This window comes from Platalea leucorodia, assembly GCF_965183815.1.
Source record: "Platalea leucorodia genome assembly, chromosome: 9".
Taxonomy (NCBI): Eukaryota; Metazoa; Chordata; class Aves; order Pelecaniformes; family Threskiornithidae; genus Platalea; species Platalea leucorodia.
The window spans coordinates 8,456,916-8,475,098 of NC_138831.1; the positions used below are offsets into that span (position 1 = coordinate 8,456,916).

Genomic DNA, 18,183 nt, shown 5'->3' on the forward strand with positions numbered 1-18,183 from the left:
GGCAGAGGATCTTCCTCTTCTGGTGTTCCCCCATGCTCCTACTCCTCCCTCCTCCCCCAAATTTTCATTTGGATTCAAGGCACACAAAAAGGAAAACCCATGAAGCCGCAAGCCAGACTCATCCATGGCAATACCAGAAGCTGGCTGCGCAGATGTCACTCCAAACCCAAGGTCCTGCCAAACAGTGCCGACAACCTATACACATCACAGCTCCCAAACATGCTGACCAGTTTCCAGGGCTCTTAAACTATGTTAACTTGAAACTCTACCTGCCCATGAATGCAGACATGGGGTGACATTGGCTTTGGCTCTCAAACTAGAACATGGCCATGTTAATGCATGTCTGTGTCTAAATCACAGCAACATGGTGGGATTTTTTGCTGCTTTTTGGGAGGGAATGTTGACCTATGGGAACAGAAAGAAATCTCTGCACTAGATCTTATAATAGAGCCACATTCTAAACTCAGTAGAGTTTAGAAGGTGTAAAAGCCTAATCCTTGCATATCCATACAGATCTGTAGAAAAGGGTCTCCTCCTACTTGCACTTGCATCCACCGCAGTTGCTGTTAAATCCCACCGATGTTCTAACTCATGTTTTCACCATGCCTTTTTAAAGACTTGGACGGCTATGCAGAGAATAGCCACAATCCTTTTTTGATGCAGGTGATCTCATTTGCCTCTTGCATTTGGCAACAAATGTGGTCTCAAAACAACTAGTCTCAAAATCTATGGCAATTCAGATAAGCAGGCACGTGCCCTGGTGTATGACACTAGTCATGAGGATATTCCCTTTGCTGGTGGCTGAGGGGATTTCATTCTCAGGAAAAAAACCTTGTTGCACTTTTACAACTGGTTTAACAAGGTTGTTACCTTGCACTGGTGCTTCCCGAACTGCCTCCTGGTTGTTTGAAACACGGTTTGGAGCAGCGGGTGGTGGGAGAGATGGACACTCCTCTGTCCATTCTAGAGAGGGCAGAGAGGGAAATGTTACTCGTTTCACAACAGCACTATGAGCTCCTGCACGGACACACACTGGGAGTGTGGGGTTCAAGCAGAGGAGACGTGAGAACCATGGCAAGAGAGGAAACAGAGTCACGGAGAGAAGGAATAAAATGAATAGGATGTTCAAAAACCAAATCTGGAGGACTCTCTACGTCCGGGTCAACTGATCCATCTGCTGGGACACCCTACCTCACACTCAAACTTGGGACTTGATTTGCATCTAAGTGGTCTCGACATTCATATGAAATCTATTCCCCATGGCACTCATGGCATCTAAGTAGAAGAGCTGATGTTGCAGGCAATGGGGCTGCAGGAGGAATGTTGAAGCTTAAATTATTTTCCCCTTGGATAATAACTGTTGTGAAATAACTTGGTGTGAAAGCTATGAAGGTACCAAAACAAACCCAAATGCCACAGGCCCCTCACTGCAGTTGGGCTGCATTTAAAGGAAAAAAAAAAGAAAGAAAAAAGGGGGGGGGGGGGGGGGGGGGAGGGAAGGAAAAGAAAAAAAATATTTTAAAATAATTAAATTACTTCAGATGTTAGAGCTTGGCAACATCCAAAGGTCTTGGGTTAAGAAGTCTCTCATGCAGAGGGGTTTCTCTAGTGAGCATGTAAATGCCCACTCCTCATCCCTTTCGATAGCCTATGAGTCCCAATGCAGACTGGAACGACACCAGCTACAGCAAGTAACTTGATGGAGCAGATTAAAGAGCAAAATATGTGTTTTAATTGTTTCTGGGAAGCCTAGAAACTTTCCAGAAATAAAGGACATTAAAAGAAAAATCCCTCCCCTTTAACAGGGGTGAAAGCTACTATGTTTAAGTGGTTATACAGTTTAGATTTTCTCTTTTGCTGCATCGTATGTGAAGGGCATATGCAACCTTTCCTATGCACGTCATTTTGCCTTTAAATGCTAAGGCCACAGAAGGAGGGACAAACACATTGGCATGGTGCTGCCAAGGCGAGGGAGGGCACGTTTCCTCATGAAAACCCCAAACATCATGCCCTCGGTGATGCCAACCTTCTGGCGGCTGTTGCTGTTGCTCAAGCTGTTTCTTCCTCTTTGCTTCAAGAACTGGGTTTTCATACTGTGTCTTCCGGTTGATGTGGCTGGAGATGAAAGAGAGCAATAAATTAGGAAACCGTTTATGTGACAAGCAGGAATGATGGCCAGGCATGAAACTCCTCTGAGGAAAGGAGTAAAATATCAAACAAACCCAACAGCAGTGTATGTGGAGCAAGGCTCACCTAGTCATGCCAAAAAGCATGTTTAGGAAAACGAGAGGATTCCAGTATTGATACCACATCTTGAGTAGGAATGGCTAATTCCTTCAAATACATTAAATTAGTGATCTTTCTGTGAAAAATGAGATTAAAGCAGAAAAGGAGCTCTGTCTGATTGCATTTTAAAAGACAGGCCTATATCATCCCTGCTTTAATCAAATTCCCAGAGGTGCAGTCATTCCCTGACTCACTGAAGTTAAAAAAAAGAAAAAACCCAAACCAAACAAAACAACCAACAACTGGTAACATCTGTCAGCTATCTGATCAATGCACACTATTAACAGGGTGTCTTAAAAATATCCGTGGGGATGCAGGCTATGAGCTGAAAAGCTGGGCTCCAAATGGATCAAAAGATATTCAGAATCAGCCACCAGCAAATACTCCCAGTGGAAACCAGCATTTGGTGAAACTTCAAGCTGTCCTCCTTGGAGGGCCATTAGGCAGCTTTTGACCCGTATGAGATGTTTAGAGCCAATGCTTCTTACCAATCTCAGGAAAAGGGAAAAAAAAAAAAAAAAAAAGCAGTCCAGCCCTAAACACAGCAGACAAGCAATACACTCTGCAGAGGATTAACCATTTTATGAAACCAAATGACGAACACCAGCCACAGATGCCAGCGCAGTGGGGGCAGGTCTGGGGACTCTCTGCAGCTGACATGAGCTGCTCATCACCTGTTCAAGAGCAATTTTTCAATACTGATTTTGCTACAGCAGAGGAACAGGTAGACCTTAGAAAATTACATTACCTTAAAGCCCATCTTTGAATCCAAAACAAAGTTTACCATTAAGAACTCGATATTTCATTGTCTCTTGTCCCACGTATCTTTATAAAAAAGAAACCCCGAATGAACAAACAACCACTTTTTCAAGTAATTACGATCGAAGCACTCTAGATAGTTATGTTCAGAATTTTTTCTGCTAAAGATCAATATTAAATCACTGGAAAAGAAATTTAACTAATCAAATAAAAACAAGTTAATGAGTTCTGTAAAAGATTTCCATTTCAAGATATCTTCAGAAAGTTAAGAAAAATAATAACTACTTTAAAAATGATATAAACTTTTTCATGATACAGCTGTTTCTCAATAAAAACATACTGTGCAATAATAGAGTGCCTGAATTGGAAGGGACAGAGACAAATGCTCAGATTATAACCATCTTGCTACCTTATAGATAGCAAGTAAAATAAACTTATGTCTCATTGCTGTTACTTTTCTATTTAATTTCATCACTAAGGAGTGCCACAAAACTAATGGGCATGTATATATAAAGTGACAGGAAAAAATGCTGTAAGGACCTCTTGGCATGGCATTTAATAGCCAAAAAATATTCTTAATGTCTTTGGTAAATAAATGCCAAGCCTTAATTACACAGTTTGCTAACCTTGTTTCCCTAGGCACAGATGGTAGGGTCAGAAATGAGCCAAAGCAGACAGACACTGTATTCCATGTCTATTCTGAGGGCTATCGTAAGCCATCCTACTAGACAGGAGTATACACATAATTAAAAATTCATTTTATGGGGTCAGTAATGAAACAAAACTCAGATCTCTGGTTTCCCAAGGGAGTGATCTGACATCCAGATAAAGAAGAAGCTGTTCTAATTCCGGAGAGAGTCCCATTAAACCTGTAATTCTATTCGCAACAACACAGCCTGATGCAAGAACCTCTGCCGTGGCCGTTTGGTCCCACGGGCTCATCCATTCCTCCTTTTGAGTGTCTTCTAACTTGTCACTGAATTGGTGGTCTGCTTTGCACACTCCGATTTTGATCATAGCACCATATGAAGGGGATCGAGCTCAGTTAATTGCAGACTTGTTAATGTTCTCTGAATAAAAGTATTTTGTGAGGTGCTGGAGCTCCTGCATGCCCTCATTCGGGGTGCTCGTGTCTCCCCTGAGCTCACCCCTGGAGCTTACCTGGGGTGTTCCTGCCTTCCATGAGCCCCCTCCCACCCCAGGGTGCTGCTGCCAGAGCCTACCAGAGGATGGGGAATGGCAAGGCACCGTTCCCTCTCCCAGACCCTTTGGCATCCCCCAGCCTGTACAGGGGCCAAGGTCTCCTCCTCTTTGGTATGAGATGCTACCAACAAAGCACACAGACCGCTGCGGAGAAAAGCCTTCCTCCACCCAAAAGCCACACCAGAGCCGGAGAGCAGCACTTACTCTACATAGTAGACACCATATACGGGATCCTCAATTTTCTCCCAACCAGCAGGCAACTCTGGAAATAGAAAAAGCATTACTGAAGCCTCCAGTGAAGTTTTTTCTGACAGGTGCTGCTCAGCATGCAAAACTCATCAGTAGCTCAGACTTTCCTTCGAACAGTTTTCAGAACAATCACAGCCTCCTTTTAAAGGTTAGCATAGCACGGCACCAACATCATAGCCGGTCCCACCAGTGCTGGGTTAGCAAATCAGTGGGAAGATGCCCATGCCAGTCAATTTTAGATTTGTTTTTTGCATTAAATGAACAAATAATCAATAAATTTCCTTTCTGGGAGTGCCTCAAGTACCTTCCTGGTTTGACCATCATGGCTCTGGATGGAGGCATTGCAGTGGAAGTCGATGCAGGCAACATGCCAGAGGCATTTTAGGGCCAGCATATGAAGATGGGTGAAATTATGGCAAGCAATTGTAGCACACTAACAGAGAGACCACTTTCATCTCCTGTACAAGGGCCAAGCCATTTATGATCCCCGCTGCTGAAAGAAGTCTTTTTTTACTCCTTTTTTACTCCTTTCTTAGGGATTTACACTGCATTGCTCATCTGTGAGCCCAACGCAAGAGTGCATCTTGAAACAGGACAAAGTGAGTTTAATGTAAATGCCCAGCACGTGGAATCCACCCAAGTGGGGCTGGCACACACAGATGTATTTCACTGCAGAGCACTTAATGTAAAAACACATATTGCCATAATCACATGTAACAGAGATTTCCTTTTTTAATTAGCATAATTAACAAAAACAGTTCTGAGGATGAAATTAACATTTGGAAATGTATCCACTTTTGTTCCTGTTGATTTTCTAGACTGCACATAGTACTTTAACTATAATTAGTGAATGTAATAAAATCACTTCAGCATCCAACTGAGGGTTATTAAAGCTGCATGTATTACTTAAGGGCCTGATCCTTGTCCCACTCATTTAAACACAATGTTCCCGTTGGCTGTGGGTACTGAAATAATAATCCCATTAACAAAACAGAGTGGTGCGTTTGTGTAATACTGTGAATCAACTTGAAAGAAGGCTCCACCATGCTATGGACTGTGCAAGTGTGGTCCTTGCCCCACAGACTCTGCACATTCATTTAAATAAAAATAATAACAAAAAAAAGCCATTGTCAGATAAGACAAGTTCAAGTACTCCATGCGAAATAATTCCTCAAAATTTATCACTAAATTGACAAGACTGATAGCAAATAATCTATGCTTGTTTATTATCAAATGCAAGGATTTATTTTCATTAGTGGCATCAATTGCTGAGCCAATACAATCAACAAATGGCCCATTAATGAGAATAAGTGTAACTATCTAGTTCTGCATTTATAGAATTCAGTTATGTTGCCATAAGGATAGAAATATCTCCAGACTGGAGACGAACAGAATCTATACAAACACACATGGACTAATTACTCAAAGTTTATGTTTGTGTTCAGAATTGGCTGGAGATCAGATGAAATCAATTTTCATGGTTTTTGCTCCACATGTCCCTTATTTGCAGATGTAAGGTAGGTTTTCCATTCTTATCGTTATTTTATCCTTATTGGGTTTAACATCTTTGGATTCCTTGAGACATAAGCCATTAAATGCAAGCCAGTGCTAACTTTCGGGCATGAAAATACTCCACAATTTTATCAGCAGATCGAGCTGAAATTAACACTTCAGAAACAGATTTGCGTTTACACCGTGCAAGTGTATGTGAGAAAAAGTTAGAAAGCTAGAGCCCAATCTTGAAAGTCTTTTCGCGAAGGGAACTCTCAGGTTTGCAAAGGAGTCCCACGTGGTGAAAACACTGTGGGGCTGGCTTAAAGAGTTTCAGTGCAATTAAATTAAGTCCTAGGACAATCACAAGTTGTGGCAGCCATTTAATTCTTTGCTCTACCGTGAAAGTAGAATGGTAAAGAGACCAAGCTGGGGTGGAAGAAAGAAAAAAAAATGAATGGAGGAAGGGAGAAGCAATGCACAAATGCCTTAAAATGAGTTTTCCACAATTTTTCCTGCTGAATATCTTTTACCTATTTTGGACTACTACGTGTTTTTGATTTTTAAAGCTCAAACAAAAATGTTTTGCTTTTTCTTTCTTCACAAAAAGTTTTGGTACTAAATCTTATTTTTTTCTTTTCTTTTAAAGAATTTTCATGGAAGGTCAGAAAACCAGCACTCTCCTAACCCCAAAACCAGTATTGTGCCAAAATCTTTCCAGTTTTCTATGTCTGCAGCTTTCCATTTAACGAACACATTTCTGTGTTTTCGGAAGTAACAATACACAACGCTGCAGCTTTCAACACATTACTTGTTGATTACGTAGATGCACTTTTCAACTTCTAAAAGCCCGTGAAATTTCTCTAAAGCAAAAGGCAATGTTCTCCATAGCCATGTTGCACAGTCTGGCTCCTTAGCGACTTTAAATTATTCATCTCTCTTCTCTACCTCTCCTGCCAAACTGAAGATGACCCAGAGCATTAGATTTTATCACAAATATAAGATTTCCAAAAATATTTTGAATCATTAGGAGTCAGACTGAGCCATATGGTTTTTATTTTGGTACATCTATGCAGCACTGCAGTCTCAGAGCATTTGTCAGCAGGCAAATTCAATGGACAAATATCCAATTTTATACTTTTAAGCCTGGGGTGAATACATGGATTCCTACTGAGATGCTCTTGTTTAGTATACGACCCTACAGAGGGGATGGATGGATGGATTCCTAAAACAGAACTGCTCCAATCACAAGGGATTTTAGCCGGACCTATGCATCACTATAAAGGAGCTGGAGATGACTTCAGGGTACTCAGCTCTTACTGCTCTCTGTGGATCCAGGAGGAGCTGCCCAAGGGTATGTCAAATTCTACTCCAAAGATCAAAATTTTGTGTCCTTCATATAACCTTCTGTTAAAAGAGAGGTGATCTATTTCTCCATATTCAGTCCACTTCTTCGGAAAACAAGAAGTTGTGCACATGCTTCAAGTTTTAATTTTCTTATATTTAGAAAAGAAACTTAATAAACTTAAGGAGCTAAATATCTAGCAACAATCAGTTCATACTAATCATGAGTATAGTTAGTGAATAGGCCATATGCTTTCATGCCCCTCCCTAATGTTGCTGTAACCAACTAAGCCATTTGAAAATGTCTTTACATTTGCAAATCTCGACAGTATATCGATGGGCTGTGAGCTCAATAAAGCTTATCTGCATTAAAACAAAGGGAACATCTCACGATATCTCATGAGCAAAACACTTGTGTATGTAAGTGCCTGCAGAACTGGGGTCAGGCTTATCAATTAATGAGTTTCCCTGCATTTTTTTTTTCAGCTCTTCTCTTGCACTAGATCCTGATATCAGACTGAAAAAAGGGAACATTTCCATTTCATTATTGACCCTAAATCTGCTTTTTTTTAAACTCTCTCTTTCACCCTTTGTGAAGACCTTAATGAGAAATCTTTGCAGGTTGTTGGTGTGCATCCACCTACTTCTGATGTTACTTGGTCTGCTGCTGATTATTTGTATGAGCTGCGCATAATGCTAATGTACCACTAAAGTGACTGCATTCTTCTTTAAATTGTCATTTCTTTCAAATTCTTGCACTAAAAAAAGTTAGGCCTGCAACATTATTCCAGGCATATTATCCAGAAGAACAGTTCCTGGAGTAGTGTTAAAAGTCCACTCAATAGCTGCTGGCTGCTGATGCCCTATCAATCACACAGAAGCGGGAAGCAGAATACACTTGCAAGTCATTACAGAAACCAGAGGTTAATTCTCTGGTAATACAATCCTCCAGTACACAGAACTATAAACTGTAAATATAGTCCTCTTTAAAAGCAATAATAGACCTAGTGGAAATAAAATCCTATGCAACCTCTTATGCCTTTCGGCTTTCCAAGTGCACTAGAGCATAGCTGAACAAAAATAACCACTACCTCCACCAGCAGTATAAACAGAATGAGCACCGCTGAGATTAGATATCAAGACAGCATTCTTCACAAAAAGATGCAGCAAATAAAAGTGTACCACATCATCAAAAATCATCTGTTTATAAAATCACCTACTGAGGCAAAATTTTCTGCTGTTTCATTCACAAGCTCAGCAGAAGCATCCTATGTAATTCTTAAACTTTCTGAATCACACTTTGCTGCTTTTGCCTGGGAAATGTCTCTAGCCCCAGTGAAAAAAGCATCATTAGCTACTCGGTTTCAACTTTGGCATCTATAAGCTTTTTCCCGGAGCCAGTGATGCCAATGGAAAAGCCCCTGACTTCTGCAGGGTCCAGGAGGAAGCAACTTTGAAGAAACTTTGTAAGATTAAGGCTCTCCAGCTTTCTTCAAACTCTGAACCAGTTAAGAAAAACACTGTAGATCTGAAGCTAGGGGAAGATTAATGCTTTGTGTGCGAGGGAAGTGTTGCTGATAAATTAGGCTTATTGAAATAAAAAAACTAAAAGATGCAAAATGATACAAAGGAGAAAGTAAGTAATTAAAGGCTTAAAACAGTGCAGTTGAAGTCAAACATCAAAACGAGAGATGGATGATTTACCTAGTTCACTGTCCAGTTCCTCCGTGTGTACCCCTTCTTCTCCAAGGGAAGAGCAGTAAATGAGACAGAAAAAATTAAAAGAAAATTTCAGATACCAGCACCAAGCAAGAAATTCCCTACAGCAAACAGCAGAACCAGCACTAATTTTCTACAGACTGAGCCCAAGCTTTCCATTTATCACACTTTAGCGATCAGAATATTGATGGATCTGATGTAGATAATGAAAGAACCGGTTCTTGCATTCTCAAAAAATCTGTATCAATTGATTACCTTCCATGTCACAGTCTGAAACGGCAAAGTAATACAGTTGTGGTGTTCTCACTGTAGCGAAGCTTCTCCCTCAGATCCGTATGGTCTGACCCTTGCAATCCGTTCTGTAGACACACGGATCTATCAGCAGGCCAGACCTGAATACCAATGAAGAAATCTGAGGGGAAAACCTTGCATCTAAACAAGAACGAATGTAGCAAGGTTTTCGAGAAAGTACCTAAATTTATGTGCGTACAAGGTCCAATTGACTTGACTGTAACCACTCAGATGATTTAAGATAGACACAAAGCGAAGCGCCTTGTTTAACTGGAGTCACAGGCCCACACTGACGTCCAGATGCACTGGTGAGGCGTATACAGGAATGCACCGGTTTTAGCGGGGCACCTGGGACAAAGATCACATAATTTTTCAAACACACAAAGCCATCAATATTCACTGTTGCTCCATTTATCATTATCTGCTCCATATTCATAAGTTAACAGTGACACAGATGATTAAAGTATTGCTTAGCCTATAAATAATAATAATGCAGTCTGAAAATGAAAGATGATGACGAAACCAGAACAAAGATGATAAAAACAATCCTGGACCTAATACGGTAAAGTATAAGCCACATAAATGAATGATAGAAGCAAACAAAAGATATAGTGTCACAGCATTGCTTTTGAAAATTTGGACACCTGAAAAAACCACTTCAATGACCTGTTTGCAATATATTCTACCAAAACAGTTGTTTAGGACCATTAGTGTGAAATATGAATTGCAATTTCCTTTGATAGCCTAAACAACTGGAAACGACCAAAAACTTGTTAGGGACATGTATCCTGACGAAGAAAAAACACAAGGCAACTGCACCCAAAGAAATCTGAAACGACATCTAACATTTATAACAACCACAAACGGGATGGGATCGAGCCTGAAAACTCACACGCACACACACGCACCGAACAAAACAGCGGAGGAGTCCCACTGACCTCAGTGGAAATACTCCCAACAGTGACCCTTGCCAAAAAATGTCCAGCTTCTACGATGCAGTAAAAATAACCTTCTCTCTTCTTTGTGCTCACATTGTTTTCTAAAGCATAATTATTCTTATGTGCAAAGCAAGATCAGAGCAGGCAAGCAAAACAGCGCCGTGCACTGCTGTACCTATGAAGCAACTGGTTGAACTACTGAATGTTAACAATATTCGTTAATGAGCAGCTTAGTGAATGAAGTGAAGGGGTGTGGGGAAAGATGAAATTAGTTGATTTTAAGGACCTGATAAACAAAAATGCCACTACTCTGTAAAATTATAAACTTAATCGAATACAAAAAATTACCCAGCTGTATGTTTCTAATCCCAATTAAATAAATCATCCCAATGCTTGTTTCATAATTGCTAAGATGACAAGAGGTTTGAAAGACTTTCCCTTCTGCGAGGAGACTTAGAACTGTTTAACAGAGGAGCTCAGCCACCCGCTGTTGGCTCATCCTACGGCTGCTCCTTGCCCTGTCTCAGGGCACAGCGCGGGGCGCGCTGACCCGCAGTGGCACGTGCCGCTTGTTGGCGTTGCCGGGGCTATTGATGTAGCGGGAGTCTTGCTGGTAGAGAAAGCCAGGACGGAAGTTGTGCTTCAGGGAAAACTACCCTCTGAAAGAGGAAAGCTTGTGCTGAAAGTTAGCAACCTCCTCTCTCAATTGCCAGCAATGCTTAACTGCAAGGAGGAGGGAGCTTTGCCTGCATATGCTATTATTTAATTTTGCTCCAGTTCTGATTACCCACTGACATATCCATTTTTAGGTGCAGAGCAAGGCCTTCATTAATCTAGCTCCCTCCGCTTGCTCCTTGACAGATGACGCCAGTTGCTAAGGATCTGAAGCAGGCGTCAGCTCCGTATGCTCAGTTTTTGCCTGGGCTTTGCGGTCTGGGTGCACGCTGCACTGTGCACCAAGAACTTGGTGACCTGCTTCGTCATGGCAGCGAAAGCTGCACAGGCAAATTCTCACATCCTACAAAATCTCACATGTGAAAGGAAGCAGAGGTTGAAAAACTGCATGTGCAAAAATACTAACAGCAGTTCTGGAGGCCAGATTTGAACCTACCAGCAAAAAAGGGATGAAGTGAGTTGATCCTTTTCCAGAGTAAAATCGTAACTCTTATTGAGCTGACTCACACCAGTAGGAGGTTAATCATATTATGAAAACTAATTTTACAAGAACAGCACTAACAATGACGAGGTAAACCCTTCAATTTTTTTTCACGTCCACCATGATAGCATTGTGCTAGCCAAAATTATGCATTAGAATACCATTGCCTTTCCTGGTCAGTAGACCAAAATTTCCACACAGGTTTTCCCAAACATTTAAGTTACTTTTATCATGATTCCCTTTTTCCTCCAGCATCTCCTAAAGGATGCAGGGAAAGAACCTCCTTTAACAGTCCTGTATTTGGCTGCTCTAAATTGGACAGTGGCTTGCATTTCCAACATCTCAAGGAATACAAAATTACATCAGTGTGAATTTCCAATAGCACACATCTACACTTTCAAATGGAATTTGTTTTCAGCAATCATAACACTAAGTGGACTGTCAGAATTTAACAGTAGAAATGAAGCAATTGAGTTATTTCTGCTCAAACAAGGAAATAACAACATAACCCTTTCAAATTCATGTAGAGCAGGTGGTTGAAGCGTAACACAATGGAGCACGCAGAGACTCAGTCACTTTCCTCCTACACAGCGATCCAAGGAGCGAACGTGTTAGAAAGCTTTGAGTCTTGTTCAGCACCAGCGACTATTCGAATACCTTTGCAAAAAGAGGCATCTTACTTCTAGCACCTCTTTGATGTTTATTAAGTGACCTGCCATCTCAATGGCTGTCTTACATACACAGACAGTGATTTTACAACAACATAACAGATATTGTCTCTATGCACTTACTAATAAACCTTTTTTTTTTTTTTTTTTTTAAGTATTTCTGAACACAGGTTATCGGAAAAGAGAAAAGGAAAGGAAGAAAACCACCTAGAAACGGACCAAACACATTATCTCACTATTTTCAGTCTCTTACCATCATCTTCACATTCTTCTAGAGGCTTCTGCTGTTTGTTCAGGCACCGTGGATCTAGCCAAGATGTTGTTTTTGTGTTATGGCTGGAAACCAAAAATGGAAATATGACCTTTGTTAGTAAAGCAGAGCTGAAGTATCAGTGACATAAAAGTATACTTCCTCTTTGTTATTCAACAGACCTGAAGGCATACTTTTGCTTCAGAAGAAACAGCATTACAATTTGATGTTTTGCAAACTAGTCTACTAAATCACAAGAATCTTGGCATTGAAAACACAAAGGTGAAAAGTGAAAATATACAGATCAGCATTCCTGACTAGAAGGATGCATGTGAAAGCTGCAATATTATAACATTAATTTCCAAACTTTTATTCTGGTGGTTTGTTTCTGAAATTCCAGGAGCTGTCTCTGAGCCATTTGCCTCCTGACAAAAAGACAGAAGTTTCCCTTCCTCCCTAAACCACGCAGTGACCTTTGTTCCTGCAAAAGACCTTTGACATTTGTCTAGATTTGACCCAAGCATTAGTCAAAAGCAAAATTTCCAGTGAAAACTTTTTAATTACACAAATAAAAATGTTCTGTCAAAGCCTCTGATGGAAGTTGAACAGCTTTACTTTCAACTCCTCCTTTCTACAAGCGCCCTGACAATATCACGATGCCAGTCCCAGCAGTGAAGGCTGCAGAGTGAACAGGCTTAAAATACATTTTTCTAGAAATTATTTTCTCCCATCATTTCATTTGCATATGGAGACAATCTTGTAATATAATGCCTCTTCTACAACCTGATGTCATCTTAGACATAACCTGCAAAGATAGCCCTCCAGTCCCTGAGGTATCATTTATCTAGCTTAGCCTTTAACACTGCTTAACAGTTTTAAGTTTCAATACTGTAGTAATGCTATTTGCTTCTCCTTCAAGGTCTCAGAGAGGTTTACAAACTTAACCTTAGCCTCACAACAGTCTCCCAAAGCTGGAAATGCTGTAATGAGGGCTACGATCCCTGAGGAACTAACAACTGACCAGCAAACTTGTACTTTACTGCAAGAAGAGGGCACTGCCCTGCCCCTAGGATCCGAGGGCGTAAATAAAAGATCCTTGTTTTACACATCCTACTACCCAGCCCTCCCAAGGCAGGATGAGCAAATGCATTTAATCCTTTTGTATGTTTCAGAGCAATTAATTGCCAACTAGAAAACTGAATAGCAGAAATTCAGCAAGTGAGGCAAATTAACATCAATAAAGCAGAGGGGTTCTGCCAACTTACAAATAAGAAAGTGTAGTCTAGCTGAGAAAGAGGGCAGTGGGAGGAGAGCAATGAAATATTTGCATATTTCTTGCAACTTTGTCTTGATCACCAAAGGCTTGCAACAGCGGTTTGCTGAGGCACAGAGAGTTTAGCTAAACACCTTTCAGGTCATACACTCAGAGGGACAGGATTCTGTGAGACCTGTTAACATGCATAGATCTACATGCAGGGTAATGAGGGACTGGGACACTTTGGGTAATGAAAATCCCAATTAAAGCACCAGAGAAACATATCTCAAGAGCCAAATTGCTTCAGTTACAAGCCATCAGGATCGGTTACCCAACACGCAGCTCTGGCCCCACTGGACCTGTGCTGGTTCTGTGCAAGCAGCTCAGATGTTCCCATACTGTTCCCTTCAGCACCCTGACTTGATAACCCAAAGCGCTGTAGATGACGGTACAGACATCTGAGCCAGCTTGGGTCCACACAGCTCATTAGCTTGCTCTCTTAATTTGATACAAATCAAACTAAATTGTTTCTAGGCTCAGGGTGTCCTTAGAATTAATGGAACTGCAGTCATTCAGTGCTGCATCCACACTAACACGTTCTTGCACAAACATCACCCCTTATGCATATGCATCCTCAAAACGGTCAATCTGCACTGCAGAGAAGGAAGCAGTTGGTGTGCTACCAGAGTTTCATGTCCGACAGCCCTGTCTGCAGGCTATATTTTTCCACTACATATATGATTCTCCTGCAAAAGGTCTAACGAATTATCTAAGGTGCTACAGTCTTGCATTGCTAAGAGAACACAAGCAGAGAACATAGCAGTGATGGGGACGGGTCTGGGGGAAACTGGTGGCAGCAGCAGAACCCCTTGCTGAAGCACCTGTAAGGAAGGACAGCAGGGGCCCACATGGGGACAAAAAAGGCAACAATTGGCTGCTTGCGCAGCATTTACTGCTCATCATCTGTCCTCCTCCAGGGAGGAAAATGGCAGGCTGGATGGGCTATTACTCAGGCTGTGTTCTATACATTAAAGCCAGAAAGTACGTCAAAGAATGAGGCACCCTGAGGACCTAATGAGGGGCAGAACACCACGTTCAGGATAATCAACACATTTCAGTTTCATCTGATATGCAGCTGAAGAGAATTTGCATTGTGCCTTCTAGACTTTGGCTTACACTAGGGGGTTGGTGGAGCCTCTTCAGGTAATTGAGAGCACCCTGGAAGATGGCCTTTTTTACAGCAGCCCTCTCCCAGCTGGTGAAGAACTGCTGCCATGCTCTCAGTCCTCCCAGCTCCTGAGATCTTCTGGCACTCTTCTCTGATGTGTTCCCCTGCCATTGCAGCCAAGGGAAAACCTGCTTTGACGAACCTTTCCTTGGCACTGTCCAAAAGTCCCCTCTCCTGATGACGGAGGAGGACTGCTCCCCTCATTGCCCTAATCCAGCATGATTCTCCAGAGTCCCAGGAGGGGCATTAGCAGAGGAGGTTCTTCTGTACGAACTGGCCTCTGGCTTCTGGTGCACAGACAGAGAATCTCAGTTTCCAAGACCACATTAAACAGACCATCACATCCAAAATCAATTCTTCACCCCCTTCCTCTACTTGGGCAGCTAAGGGCTTGAGTTTCAAAAGCTAATTGTATTTTAATGTCTAGCTAAACACTGTGTAAGAAATCTCTTCCACTAACAGGTCCCATTTTATAAGTTACTCCTATCTCAATAAATCTAGACAAGTATAATTAGAGACTATTATTTATGGCATGAAAAAATCAATATCATCATAAAACTGCTGACAGCACTCAGCTCTTAGGCAAAGTCTGCAGAACACGAGGTACTTCTTGCTTTTCCAAACTTACTCTGCACTGAGCTATGCCTTCTGCAAACCACTGGAGCATGTTAACACGTTTGGCCCATTTGCTCTGACGAGAGGACAACACACAAAGTCCATTCCCTGGCTCTGCTACCGCCTGAGCACATGACCGGAGGAATTCTCTCTGCTGCATTATGCACAGAGGCAGGCTCCAGAAATGAAGTCTCAGCCCTTTCAATTAGGAGCTTTCATTCCACCCGTGAAAACAACTGGCCCATATTTTATAAGTGTCTGTTGCTTTTGTAACTACCCTCATAAAACGAACAATTCCCCCCGCCTTTGAACTCAGGAGTAATTTGGATGTTAAGCCAATGAGGAAATGCACAACCCCTTCAGAAGCAGTAAAGAACTTACAGCTCTGCAACATAACTGTATACACTAAATATTTAATATGCACAAATACATACACACAATGCATCCATGGAGGTTTACTTATGCCCAGAGAGAGAGGGAGAGAAATGGAATTAGAACAACAAAAATGTGCTTTACTCTATAAAATAGACTTCTCCGTTCTCGGTGTAGGCCATCTCCCAGTTTTCCGGCAGAGGACCTAGGTTATCCTCGGCAGAAGGAGGTAGGTATTGAGGGAGGCTCTGAGATGGTTCCGTGGTGGGAACGTTGGTGTGGCTATCAATCGCGGACGGTGGGGCTGTCTCTCTTATGATATGCGTATTATGCTCGTCTTGGTCACCAGACTCTGCTGTAGAATAAACAAACACAAATAAAATTGAAAATCGGTCTTTTTCTCCTCCCATTTTCTTCTCCAGGTTTATCCTTACAGTTTTCCTCTCCTTGCTTTTTAATTTGCAAGACACAGCAACAGATGAACCGAGGGCAGAGACTCTGCAGTCTTTTTGCCAGCAGGGATGAGCTTGCTTTGCCCACACACGCTCTGCCAGCCAGACCCTCGCCAGCGCAAATCAGAAGCTGTGATCAGCTACTGCGTTCGCTCTAATAGGCCCTGCTGAGGTACCAAAGTCTTCCAAGCTGTCTGAGGCCAAGGCTCACTGGTGTAGATGAGTTCAATGGGCTTCTGAGCAGGCTTACAGGTTCACTCCCGCAGTGCCAATTGTGGGACAGGAATTAGGAGAATAAAATTTCCTGTTTGAAGAATGATCAAAAGGGGAGATTTTTACAAGTGCAGAAGGTAGCCAGAAGCTCAAAGTCAACAAGCTAATGGTGAATGTCTTTACTGCGGTATGTTTTTTTTTTTAAATTAAAAATTAAAACGAATGTCAGCACTACACCATGTGTCCACAGGTTGCTGCTCAGTAGTGCTTGTTCTAGCTGTCTGAGGAGGTTTATTCCCAGGCTCATCACTGTATCCTTCCAGTCAAAGTCAGTCAGGAGTGTTTTATGATGTATCTGGCCCTTCTCCCTCTAAGGCAACATTTCTAATGCTTATATCTGTGCAGTTTTGAGCTGTATCCATGAAACACTGCTGCTCATTTCCTGCACCCCTCATCACAGTAAACGCTCTCCACAAAGCAGGTCTGTGCCCCTAACTCCTTCCCAGAGAGGCTTTGGCAACAACAGACAGATAAATTCTAAAATTACCCCTGTATCTAGCAAAGGAATTTTCTCTGTTTGGTTCTTGCAGGTGTTGAAAATCAATGGCAGTACTTCCAAATCACCCGAGACCACCAGTCTCCGGTAGATGCGGCAGGCAACACACTCTGCCAAGTCCCCAAGCAGTGGGACTGAAAGGGCTTCACAGCCAAGACCCCACCTCCGCTCTCCAGATCAGAGACCACCGACATCCTCAACTCCCAGCCCACAGCCTTGTTTTTTGGGGGGGCAGTTAACTGCAGCTCCTGCGCTATTTCTAGTCTCTGTACTGCCTTTACAAAAAGGCAAGATACTGAAACCAATAAACTGGGAGAAGAGGGAAGAAAAATATCTAGACTATACCAATACCCTCAGCTGCCTGCTTTCTAGCCTTCCTGGCATTCGATATTTTTAGGTAGAAGATGACAAGATAAAGAAGCATGAATGAATCATCGCCAACTTAAGACTGCGAATGTAAACATGCCAAAGTCTGGAAAACACAAGTCATCAAGAAGTCTTCTAAAGAAGCAGGAGCATTTTAATATGGCTAGCACACTTACATGTGAAATAAGCATAAGAAATCACTTTGGTATACAAGAAATAACTCTTCTTGATTCCGTGCCCATTTAATGGAGGCAAGGGGCCAGGGTGTGATATTTTGTGACAAATCAGCTGCACCTTCCACTATTTCATCTTGTGAAGGAAAACAAGGAAGAGAAGTGATGCTACAGTCAGTTCAGGGGCACCAAACTGAGACAGGCAGCAAGGAGATCAAACTGCACCTCCCACCAGCTTCCTCCCAAAATCAGATGCTGTGACGAGGGCTGAGGTTGCTGCCATGTCACTACACATGAGGAAGTACCCTTAGGTGCAAAACTTTGTAAAGGAGCTGGTAAGCAGAGACAGAAACTCCAGCCTGGGAGGGATTAGGCCAGCCAGGAGTTATTTGGGTTAGGAAGATGTAACAGAGCGCAACCCTCAAAGCCATTTGACAGTTTGGCCCAGAGAGGATCAAAGCTAAATCTCAGCCTAAATCCTTTTAAAGCTCCATACAGATGTTAGAGCCAGGACTTTGGCAGGTCGGAACTGGCATGACAGCTACTACGACTCATCAGAGGCTGGGAAAGAAAACTGTCATGGTGGTAGGAAGTGACCA

At 42.1% G+C, this 18,183-nt stretch overlaps 1 protein-coding gene across 9 annotated transcripts in view; it reads right to left on the reverse strand.

The window, feature by feature from the left end:
- The window catches only part of MAGI1 (membrane associated guanylate kinase, WW and PDZ domain containing 1), a gene marked incomplete at its 5' end in the record, with an annotated part of 358,756 nt that overhangs the window by 59,579 nt on the left and 280,994 nt on the right, over positions 1-18,183 (reverse strand). For 7 of the 9 annotated variants that reach the window (XM_082321194.1, XM_082321190.1, XM_082321189.1 and 4 more), the window contains 6 exons: positions 871-963; positions 2,027-2,115; positions 4,453-4,510; positions 9,037-9,072; positions 12,358-12,440; positions 15,969-16,179. In XM_082321194.1, the coding sequence (XP_082177320.1) occupies positions 871-963; positions 2,027-2,115; positions 4,453-4,510; positions 9,037-9,072; positions 12,358-12,440; positions 15,969-16,179 (570 nt within the window). The remainder of the gene's footprint in view (positions 1-870; positions 964-2,026; positions 2,116-4,452; positions 4,511-9,036; positions 9,073-12,357; positions 12,441-15,968; positions 16,180-18,183) is intronic. The other 2 variants (XM_082321191.1, XM_082321192.1) reach the window with 2 other exon arrangements.